Raw genomic sequence first — 12,649 nt, 5'->3', positions numbered from 1 at the left:
CAACACCGAGGGTTGTGATCCCGTTGCCAGTCCCGGTCCGGTACGGGCGCAACACTGAGGGTTGCGATCCGTTGCCGGACACGAAAAAAGACAAAAAGGAAAAAAAAAAAAAGTTATTAAGGAAATGACTGACAGTCTTTGCTTTTGGTGTCAGGATTGTAAGTTTGCAAGTAAGGAAGGGAGAAGACTGTAGTTCATTTTTTTATACCTTTCTGATCATTAGACTATTTTATATTGCTTTTTAAAAATATATATATAAATAAAAGTAAAAGGGCATGATCTCTGCTATTCAGGAGTCCTTAATCTAATGGAAAGATGAAAAAACTTTCACAAAACAAGTTTGAAACCTCAACAGTATGGGCTAGTGTCTGGACTGATGATCTGGACAGGGCAGAATAGTGAACATCAAATGGAAAACTGGGTGAGAAAGCTGAGGGAAGTGTTAGTTGAGCTAGAAAATTTTAATAGTTGTAATTTCAAAGGAGTTTTATCTAAGTACTAATGTGTGGCTCAGTTCCACATTCACTTAAGATACATACTTAAAACAGGAAAATCGGCACCCCTCCTATATCAGGGTTTTGTCACCTGGTGTTATTTTGAAGAGAAAAGCAAAGAACCAAATTTCTAGAAGTGTCCTTGAGGCTGGTGAAAAGGCCAGAAAATTTCTGTCTATTGCATTTCAGTATAAGCCAAATGAAATCAACACAATTATCTGGTTACTTGGGCCACTGCTTAGGTTTCACCTTAGATTTCCTGGGTTACTGGAATGCACAATATCAACAAGATAATTGCCTGTCTCCCTCACCTTCTTGAAGCCTAAACCCCTCAGCCAGAGGTTTAGGCTTCAAGAAGTCTTGTAAAGTGAAAGTGGCTCAAGAATCCAATAGAAAGACAAAACTGACGTCAACTTCAGGCTTCCTTAGAGAAAAATTCACCTTCTCCTTTAACTGTCCACCTTTTTTCCCTCTAAGTAGGTATTCACGGTTTTAATGCTAACTGATTTTTATTACTTATTTATTTTCTTAGTTAAAATATGCTCTTAGGAGGTTTAAAAATAACTGCTCTTTCCCCATAAGCTTCTACTTAATAGGTGTTGTTGTAGTAGGTCATCTTTAGCATTGCTAATGCTTAGACCCCAGCACATTTCTAGCAAATCAAATCAGGTTTTATTTAGTTCAATTTAAAGAATGAATCAGCTTTGGATGTCCTCTAAAGGAATTACAAATTAATTGGCTGAGTGTGTTCAGTGTTCTGTTCACTATTCCTTCCACTCTGACAGTAATGTAGGTTAGCTTGCACTGGAGAATTTGGTGCAATGAAAAATTATAGGAATATTTATGCTGGCTGTTATGATGAATTATTTGAATCTACCTAGAATCTTACTACCATTTATTTTGCTTTCTGTTTTATTTTGAGTATTTTAGCTTCACAATTATTGTGTAATCAATGTAGGATGAATACCCAATGTGATTTTTTATGTTGTAAATAACTTGAGAGTTATTCTTGAATAAACAAACTTGGATGGCTGTGGAGTATACTTACATTTATAAAGCAAATATATTTCACAGGGCCTAGTTTCTTCCAGTTTTAGGTTTAGCTTAACTTCTTAAAAGTACATATAAAATGTTGACCTTGCAAAAGATAGGAAATTTTCTCCAGGTTATAGTCTCTGTTGTAAGATAAAGAATTGTAGCACAGCAAGGCTGCTGGCTCAGAGGACAGACAGGTTACTGACTGATAGGTAAAGATACTGGGAAATTGCTGTAAGAACAGAGAATGTTTGCTAAGATCAAGCTTTTGTTGGCAGATTGACTTAACTTCTTGCAAATTGCATTATGGAATGTTACCTTGCTTGTTTTACTGACTGTTACCAGCCTATATTGTTAAACTATAACCCCACCTATGTTCTCTTCCTGTAACTTCCTGGTCTGGAGAATAAATGCAGGAAGAGAACCCCAATTTGTAGTTAATTTCCCAAATGGAAGGAATGCTTCTCTCTTGAGGGTTCTGGGAGATTAACCCCTTCAGGGCTTCTCACTGCTTAGAAGAGATGGGCTTTGAGTAATCCTTTGCGGCTCTGCCACCCAGGGGAAAGGGGGTAACAAATCTGTGGAAAGCAAAGCAACAGATGGCATACCTTGATTCATTTGTTCGGAACATGTCATTTAGTATTCATACTTATATATCAGGGTTTTTGTAAGTAAGAGGGAAACAGATTTAGCTGATAATAAAATTTATCAGCACATACACACACGCACACAGACACACAAAGTAGTATATTTCTTATGAAGAGACATGCTTTAATTATTCAATCTAACTTCAACCTGTCAGTAGTAAACTAAGAATTCACATGTTACTTTTCCTCCTGGTGGCTAAAAATACTTTTTAAAAGGTGGTAGCTTTAAAGACACAAATTTGTTTGTTTAAAAATTTAAATTTGTTTAAAATTGTTCAGTATTGCATCAGTTTTAGCTATAAATAAACCCTTTTAATATAAAGGGTTTATATAAAACCCTTTTTATTTTTATATAAAAAGAAACCCTTTTTATTTAAGTCATGTTTTATATGTTGAAGATATTATTTTCCACTCTTACCCAAATCTCATATAGGGGAGGGCTCCATTTTAAATTTCAATTAAAAGAAATGTTGAAAGCGGTGTATGTCTAGGAAGTATTTGAGATCTAACTTCTGTGTGGGACCAGATCATATCATTATAGGCAGAAGGCAGCTACCGAATCATGTAACTTATGCCATGTTTTGCAACACTTGTCCCCAACTCACTCTCATGGGTTCTTTCTCTCTCATCACAGACACACACATACACACAACACAGGGCTTTGCAGGACATATATTTTTAATTAAAGTTCATTTTTAGATTTTCCTGCCACCCCTTGAGATAAATGGAGACATCACAGGGATAAAGCTGCTAGAAAAAAATCAGAGATATTTCCATTTCTAGCTCTGCGTTGGACTGCCTATGACCTTTAATGAGTCCTTTGACATTTTTTTTTTCCTGATACCTTGTCAGCAAAATGGAGGTCACTATTCTATCATGTTTCTGGTTTACTTCCTAGGGATGCCTCCAGGAGTTGTCTAATTAAAACAATATATAAAGTCCAAAGTATATTGGATTAAAAAAGTCTAATAAAAAAAAGAGTAGGCTTATTATGAAACTTTCTAAAGCCATAAATATGATTTTTTTAGGTCTACATTATCTTCTCACATTTCTCTTATTTACCATTTTAGTTAATTGTAACATTAGTAGGAAATATGTCTAGATTTGTATGACAAATCTAGATTAATTTATCAAAAGGCAGCACACTAATATAATCCTGTCTTTGTTTTTTTAGCTGTGTAGTGTGTGAATGTGAATATGTGTATTATAGAAAAAAGTTTGAAAGAATATACATTAAAATGTTAATAAGTGTTATTTCCAAGTTGTGGGTAATTTTAAATTCTCTTATTAATTTATATTTTCTACAACTAACCTGTATTATTTGTGTAATTAAAGCCATTTGAAACCAACATTGTTTAATTGATATCAGTTAAAAAAATTCTACTCATTTTATCCTAGCACATTGTATTGCATCATGGAAATGCAAACAATGAAAATGGTCATTTTCAATATGGGGGAGCACAGAGTAAGAATTAGGAAATGAATTTAGCTGCTATTATGTGTTGAAAGTAACCTAGCACATCTCACCTCAATGGTCCACTCTAAAACATTATTTCCTTTTATTATTCTAATTTTTCAAAATGTGTTTTTCAGCTACAGGATCGCACTCAGTTCAGTGACCGAGACTTAGCAACCCTAAAGAAGTACTGGGACAATGGCATGACCAGCCTAGGCTCTGTTTGTAGAGAGAAAATTGAAGCTGTTGCAACTGAATTAAATGTTGACTGTGAAATAGTTCGGGTAAGGCATTTTCAATAATTTTCATGCTGTAGTTGATGAGTGTCATAAATGAAAGCTTTGAAGATAACATGAGGTGCTGCAACCAATACCATCAATAAAATGAAAAGATAACCCATCGAATGGGAGACAATTTTTTCAAATCATAATCTGATAAGGAACTTGCATTCAGACTATGTAAAGAACACAATTCAATAGTGAAAAGGCAAATAACACAGTTTAAAATAGGCCAAGGATCTGAATATACATTTCTCCAAAAAAGATATACAAATGGCCAATAAACAAATGAAAAGATGTTCAACACCATTAGTCATAGAAATAAAAACCATAACGAGATACCACTTAACACCCACAGTGATGGCTATAACAAAAGACAGATAATATCAGGTGTTGGCCAGGATGTGGAGAAATTGGAACCCTTATACACTGCTGGTGAGAAAGTGAAATGTTTAGCTACTTTGGAAAACAGTCCTCAAAATGTTTAACAGGTAGTTAACTTATGACCCAACAATCCCACTCCTAGATGTACAGTCAAAAGAATGAAATATATGTCCACTCAAAAATTTGTACACAAATATTCATAGCAGCATTATCCATAATAGCTCCAAACTAGAAACAACCCAAATGTTCACCTAGTGAATGGATAAACTGTGGCATATGCATATAATGGAATATTACGGAGTCATATAAAAGAATAAAATATTGATACACACTACAAAATGGTTGAACATTGAAAACATTATGCTAAGTGAAAGAGGCCAGTCACAATAGACCACATATTGTATAATTCCATTGATATGAAGCATCCAGAATAGGCACACTGTAGAGACAAAGTAGATTAGTGATAGCCAGGGATTGGAGATAGGGAGGAATAAGGAATGACTGCTAATGAGTATGGAGTTTCTTTCTGGCATGATAAAAGTGTTCTGTAATCGGATAGTGGTGATTGTTGCACAGCTCTGTGAATGTATTGAAAACCTTTTAATTGTATACATTAAATGAGTGAATTATATGGTGTGTTACATATCTCCCAGTAACGCTATTTAAACAATTGCATGAAGTCTGAGCTGGCTGGTTAGCTTTCTTGGTTAGAGAGTGATGTTGGTAACACCAAGATCAAAGGTTCAGATCCCCTTACCAACCAGCTGCCAGAAAAAAAAAAAAACATATGAAAAAAATTGCATGAGGTGATCTGAAATACATCTCACAGATTACATAATAAAAAATAGATAAAAAGTTATACCAATGAGTTATGTGAACAGTAGCTTACATTCCTTTTGAAAATGTTGATTTAAGATATAGCCAGTGAGGGCAGCCAGCCCTCTCTGCCCAGAAGCATGCAAGAGAGCAATGCCCATAGTTTTAGGCAGGAGCCAAGGGCAGGCAAGAAAGAATGATGAAAAGGCCACTTTTGTGCAGGTGGCCTGCCACAGTCACTACCACAGCCACGGCTGTTGCAAAAGTGTCTTGATGCCACAGCATAGCCACAGCCAACCTGCAGGTGGCCCACCAGAGACTCTAGTGCATAGGAGAGTCACCAACAGAGACTGGAAAAAGGAAAGGATGTCTCTCTCCTCAAAGACCACTCCAGAGTAACAGAAGAAACTCCTCTAACAGATTACCAGACATCAACATAGAGATTAGAAATATGAAAACCCAAGAAAATATGACACTACCAAAAGAATATAATAATTCTCAAATACCAGACCTTATAGAGCAGGAAACCCTTGAAATGACTGAAAAGGAATTCCGAACAACAATCTTAAGGAAACTCACTGAGATATGAGAAGACTCAGTTAGACAACATAATGAAATGAGAAAAATAATCCAGGATGTGAAGGAGGAAATTTATAAAGAGATTAATACCTTTAAAAAGAATGTAGCAGAACTTATGGAACTGAAATATTCACTCAACAAAATAAAAACACAACCAATAGCTTAAGCAGCAGGCTAGAACAAACAGAGGAAAGAATTTCTGATCTTGAAGATAGTCTTTTTGAAATAACCCAGGTGGACCAAAAAAAAAAAGAAAAAAAATTTTAAAAATGAAAAAAAAAACTAAGAGTGCTAGCAGACAGCCATAAGTGCACAAACATTCAAATAATGGGTATTACAGAAGGGGAGGAGAAAGGAAAAGGCATGGAAAAACTATTCAATGAAATAATAACAGAAAGCTTCCCAGGTACAGGTGGAGACATGGACGTTTAGATCCAGGAGGCTCAAAGATCCCCAAATTGATTCAACCCAAAAATATCCTATCCAAGACACATTATAGTCAAACTGGCAAAGCTTAAAGAAAAAGAGAGATTCTTAAAGGAAGCAAGAGAAAAGCAAAAAGTCACCTATAAGGGAGCCCCTATCAGGCTAGCCAGCAGACTTCTCAAATTAAACTCTACAGGCCAGAAAATAATGGGATGATATATTTGAAATACTAAAAGAAAAAAGAAAAAAAAGAAAACAAAACTGCCAGCCAAGAATACTATACCCAGCAAACCTATCCTTTAGAAACAAGGTGAAAATAGTTTATTTTCCAGAAAAACAAAAGTTGTGGAAGTTCACCACCAAACAACCCGCCCTACAAGAAATCCTCAAGGAAGTACTGCATCTGGAATCTGAAAAATGATAATTACTACCATGAATATACAAGAAAGAGCAAAACCCACTGGTAGAATAAAAATGCAAACAAGAGAGAGAAACTAAATCTTACCACCACAAAAAAAAAAAAAATGACAATGTAATAACGCCCCTGCTTTATTTTGATTTTAGTAATTTCAGATAATCTAAAGGTTTGTAAATTTTGTTATCTTTTTAAAGAATCAATTTTTGGTTTTGTTGATTATCTCTATTTCTTAATTCACTATATTTCTGTTGTAATCTTTGTTATTTCCTACTTATGTGTGCTTTTGTTTTAGTTTGCTCTTCTTTTCCTATTTTCTTCAGGTAGAAGTTTACATTACTCTATTGAGATTTTTCTTATTCTTTTTTTTTTTTTTTTCCTTTTTGTCTTTTTTACTGACCGGTAACAGGATCGCACCCCTCGGTGTTGTGCCTGCACCGCGCTCAACCAGTGAGCGGGAACCGGTCTCCACATGGGATCCGAACCCTCGGCGGGAGCGCCGCCGCACTCCCAAGCAGCACACTCTCCAGTGCGCCACCGGGCCGGCCCGAGATTTTTCTTATTCTTAATATAGGTGTTTATGAGCATAAATTTTCCTTTAAGCACAGCATGAGCCCTGCATCCTATAAATTTTGATATGTTGAGCTTTGATTTTTATCTCAAAGTACTCTCTAATTTTCCTGTGATATTTCTTTCTACTCATTGTTTATGTAGGAGACTGTTATTTAATTTCCATATATTTGTGAATTTTCTAAATTTCCTTCTGTTATTATGGTCAGAGAACATATTTTCGATGATCTTATTCTTTTAAAATGTATTAAGACTTGTTTTGTGGCAAAAACCACAAATCTACCTTTTACATTTTGTAATGATGTATATGCCAGCTATCCTGATTTGATCATCACATATTGTACACAGATACTGATAGTCAACTCTGTACTTCACAAATACGTATAATCAATTATATTTCAATAAAAACATTTTAAAATATATAGCTAGTAGTGGTGCTTTAAGTATTTAACAATTAGCTCTGTAAGGGAAAAAATGTCTTTATTTGTAGTGCTTGCTGATTTCTGTGGTGTAAAGATTCCCACCAAGGCTGATTCCATGTCTAACTTAACACTGAGAAGATATGCTAACAATTGGCTCTTGTAAGCAAGTATGAATTGTCTTCAGTACAGGATAGTCCCAGAAGGTCAAGAGACAGATACTATTAAAGAACAGGTGACAAAACATAAAACTCTTCTAGAAGAAGAAATAAAGTATTTTCTCATATGGAGAAAGATCAATATAGCAAGAAGTTGTAGAGCACAGATTTCTCAAAATAAATACTATTCTTAAAATAAATACTGACCTGTTCAGAGCATTGCTGCTTCTTGTAGGGAGCCAGATGTGAAATCAAATTCAATCTTGTATTTACTGAGCATGCTGTTATCTGTTAGTGTATACTAAGGAGAGAGAAATACATTAGACATTATTCCTGTTTTTAAGGAGCTTAGGGGCTAGCAAGAAAGATGACAGATGAATATAAATGACAGAAGAGAAATTGGAGTGGGACCATAATATGAGCCTAAGCAAAAGTCAAGAATAGGGAAATGTAGAGCATGTGTTCTTGTTGTCGTTGTCATTTTTATTTGTTAAAATTAAAGTTCTATATGTACACAGCTTAAGGAGTCAAGTTCTGTAGAAATTTCTACAAAACCAACATTCTTCACTCTTCCACCTTCCCATTTTCCAACAGCCAAAGTCAACCACTTTCCACTCTTTTAGATGATTCCTTTGGTATTTACCTCTATCTATGATACATGTTTTGTGTTAATTAGGATTAGGTTTAGCTGTAACAGAAAGACTCAAAGTAACATTGGCTTAGATATTACAATTCCATTTATTGGTCCAGGTGTATGCAATTTACAACTGGCATGGCAGGTCTGCTCTATGAAGTCCTCAGAGACCCTGGTGCCTTCCAACTTTCATTCTGCCATCCCTATGATGTTGCCTTTTTTCTCAAGGTCCAATGAAGGGGAAGGAGAAGGGGCAAAGGGTGTATATCAGCTATCTTTTAAAGGGGGCTCTTGGAAACTGCCATAAGACACTCTCACTTATATCCTATTGGCTAAAGACTAGTCACATAGTCATGACAAACTGCAAGGGAATTTGCAAATGTAGTTTTACTGTGAGCAACCATATGTCCAGCTAAACCTTCCATTACTCTGAAAGAAAGTGAGGACAAATATGGGGAGTAGCCAGCAGTCTCTCTTATATCTGTTTATATTGCTAGTTCTTGATTTTTCTTTTTTTTTTTTTTTCCTTTTTGTCTTTTTTTGTGTCCAGCAATGGATCGCAACCCTCGGTATTGCGCCCGCACCTCGCTCAGCCAGTGAGCGGGAACCGGTCTGTATGTGGGATCCGAACCCTTGGCGGGAGCACTGCCGCGCGCTCCCAAGCGGCGCACTGTAGCAGTGCGCCACCGGGCCGGCCCTAGTTCTTGATTTTTCAATGTTAGGCATTGTTTTACTGATTTTTCACTATAAAATGCATGGCTTCAAAAAGATCTCTTTCAGTGTCTCTTCATTGATCCTTTCATTTACATGCATACTTCCTCTCTCCTTATCCTCCCATAATTTTGGTTAGTTTCATATTCAGTAAATTCTTTACACATTTGAATTATATAGCACAGTACTATTTTTTCCTTTTTTGCATAACATTATTTTGCTTCCCGGTAGTACACAATTTACTTAGTTTTTGTTTCTGAGATTTATATGTTTGCTTGTTTCATTTTCTAGGTATTTACTACTAATTTATCCTTAAACCCTTTCCCAGTAGTACATATTTCCTCTCAATACATTCATACACATTTGAAAGTATAACAAGTTCATTATCTTGAGGAAATCTTTCCTCGAATCTTTTGATCTGCTCTAATCTGGATTGGTTGATCTCTGTGCCTGGAATGCAACTGTTACTCTCAGATTTCCGTTTTCAATCTGTGTGTCCTTTTGTTCTACTTTTAGTAAGATATTTCCAAATTTATCTTCCGACTTTTCTACTGAGTTTTTCTTTTTTTTTTAAATTTAATATGCCACTGGGCTAATAAGTACCTTGTGCCATGACAGCAGCTTTCAAGCTCTGTAGACAGCCATAGGGCTTCTTTTGAGACCCCCATACTACAATAGAGGGGAAACAGGGACAGTGTCTTTAAAAATATACTCTTTCCAAAGAAAAATAAGATATCCCCAGGATTCCTGGCTAGAATTCTCTGATATCAAGGGATTGTAGGCATATTGCTATGGTCTGAATACCTGTCTCTTCCAAAGTTCATATGGAAGTTTGATCCTCAGTGTGGCAGTGTTGAAAAATGGGGCCTTTGGGAGTTGATTGGATTATGAGGGCTATACCCTCACAAATGGATTAATCCATTCATGAATTAATTGGTTAATGGCTGAGTGGTACTGGTGGATTTATAAGGAGAGCAAGTGAGCACATTAATATACCCTCTCAGACTCCTTGCCATGTGATACCCTGTGCCACCTCAGGACTCTGGTCTCAGCACTCTACTGAGAGTACCCACCAAGAAGAAGGCCCTCATCAGGTGCGCTCCCTGGACCTTGGACTTCCCAGCCACAAAAAAATGTAAGAAATAAACTCTGTTTCCTTACAGCTTACCCAGTTTCAGGTATTCTGTGATAAGTGACAGAAAACGGCCTAACATACATACTATAAAAAATAGCCAAAACCGTTGATATCAGGGCCCTCACTCAGCCATTACTGTGTGCAGAGTTTATTATCCCTACAGAATGTCCTAATGTTAAGAAAAAGGAGAAAGAAGTGATACCATTTTCTTCTTGTTTGAGATTAGCTAAAACTCACACTACATGAAAGAATAGAGGACTGCTTCTATCCTTTTGTTTCTATTGATTTTCCAACCTGTCAGCATGATCATGACAGAGAGAAAATTTGAAGAGGTGATGGGCTGTAGAGGATCTCTTCTATAATATTTGTTACATTACACTAAAGAACAGTATGTTTGCCCATAAATATATTACTGAGTTTTCAGGAGAAACTACATGTTTTTAAATCTCATAGACCTTCTGATCACCAAAATGAACTTTGCCTAAGAATCTCTAGTTAATTAATTATTACTTGTGGTATAATTTGAAAATTTTAGATTTGTTTTTCTTTATTATTTCTTATAAGAAGCCTAGGAAACAAACTTGGCATATTTTTCCTTTGACTTTGTTAAGTACTATTAATTATGTACATACATTTCTTTGAGTTGAAATGTCATTCTCAGTTTAGGGCCTATTATGTACTGACTTACCCATTTAGCAAAGGTAAATTGAATGCCTATAATGCACCAGAACTCTTCTAGGTGCCTTGGGAGAAACACAGCTCTCCCAAGGAACTTGCAATTTAGCATGATGGAAAGTTTTAAAGTCTCTGAGCTTCAGTTATCAGTAAATGGGGATAATATATCAGAAGACTGTTTTGAGGAATTATTATTATATGTGGATAATAAGTATGAAGCACTGTAATTCCTCAGTAAAAGTTAGTTCCCTCCCTTGTCTTGCTACAATTCAGTTTAAGGCCTGCCCTTTCCATCTGTGTTTGGGTTATAGTGGATATATGTCAAAATGTACTCTTGTGTGGTCAAATATTTGCATGAAGAACACATGTTTGGATATTTGAAATATATTTTGCAAGGCAAATAAGTTTTATGGAAGACAGATGCATGTTTTTACATATTAAATGGTATTCATTTTCAAAGAAGCATAGCTAGATTTGAAATATCTTTAAAAAGATCAGTGTTTTTTAATTCCATGGTAAACTCTATTATATATTATATGACTATTATAAATATTGATTCAAAGCTGGTAGACACCTTAAGATTGAGTTCAATGCCCTTAGTATATATATATTTATATATATATTTATATTTATATATAAATGTATGTATATGTGTGCATATATAGTATAAATATATACACTTATATGTATATACTATAATAGTGTGTGTGTGTGTGTGTGTGTGTGTGTGTGTGTGTGTAACAAGGCCAGACTGAGGAATGGCCTGTCCAAGATCACACAGCCAGTCAGTGGTTAGAGACCAGGTCTCTTTACTCTCAGTCTAACACTATTTTCGGTTCCACTTCACCAGCATGTACTTTATCATTAGAATTATCTTGAATACTTCTTAAAAATGCAGATCACTCCACCCTGGACCTCCTGAATCAGGATTTGCAAGGAAAGACCTGGAAGTCTAAATATTTCCTTTCTTCCAATAATTCTTATGATCAGGTGAATTTGGAGAAGACTTCACTGCACTATGTCATTGTGACTATTCTAGCTGGTTCTTTCTCTTTGTAACATTTGGTCAAAAGTTATATTTGCTTGTCTGTTTATTGTCTATACATTTACTAGATTATAAGGTGTTCTGGTTGAGAAGATATGGTATTTTTCTATGGATTTATGACTACCCTGGAGAGACATTTATTATCCAAGAAATGGATTTGGAAAGCAGTTCTTAATTTTGCACATAAGGAATCCGAGGCCCAGAGTAATAAAATAACTTGCCCATGGGTCATATAAAATTGCTGAAAAGCTAAATATTTCAAAGTAGGGGTGTTCAGTTAGAAATGGAGAAAAAATTACCTTTTGCATATTTGATAGCCGGAATGTAAAAGAGGGATTTGAGGTGAAGAGAATCCAGAGCAAAGAACTGGAAACAATACCTAGAAGAAATAAGACAATAGACATTGATTCGGTTTATGAAAGAGCATTTTGAAAAAACTGCCCAAAACTGAACTGGGGAACCTTGCAGAGTGGTATATTCCATATTTCCGAAGTTTTTATGCAAAGATGGGATGGAAACTTCAGGCTCTTAATGTATTGTATGATACCCACACACATTGGTATGGGTTATCTTCTTTGCTCAACCTACCTCTTCAAATGTTAATCTCCTCCAGAAACAACCTCATGGACATATCTAGGAATAATGTTTTACCAGCTCTCGAGGCATCCCTTAGCCCAGTCAAATTGACACATGAAATTAACCATCACAGGCTGCTATAACAAAATACCATAAACTGGTTGGCTTATAAACAAAAGAAATGTATTTCTCATTG

General features: G+C 35.6%; 1 protein-coding gene across 2 annotated transcripts in view; it reads left to right on the top strand.

Moving 5' to 3' along the window:
• Nucleotides 1-12,649, top strand: part of HDX (highly divergent homeobox) — a 187,067-nt gene that overhangs the window by 140,384 nt on the left and 34,034 nt on the right. For both annotated transcript variants that reach the window (XM_008579108.1, XM_008579107.1), the window contains exon 5: nt 3,770-3,916. In XM_008579108.1, coding sequence (XP_008577330.1) covers nt 3,770-3,916 — 147 coding nt within the window. The remainder of the gene's footprint in view (nt 1-3,769; nt 3,917-12,649) is intronic.

Source organism: Galeopterus variegatus, unplaced genomic scaffold, assembly GCF_000696425.1.
Source record: "Galeopterus variegatus unplaced genomic scaffold, G_variegatus-3.0.2 Scaffold1811, whole genome shotgun sequence".
NCBI lineage: Eukaryota > Metazoa > Chordata > Mammalia > Dermoptera > Cynocephalidae > Galeopterus > Galeopterus variegatus.
The sequence above is the reverse complement of the archived record's forward strand: the minus strand, read 5'-3'. Positions and strand labels throughout refer to the sequence as shown.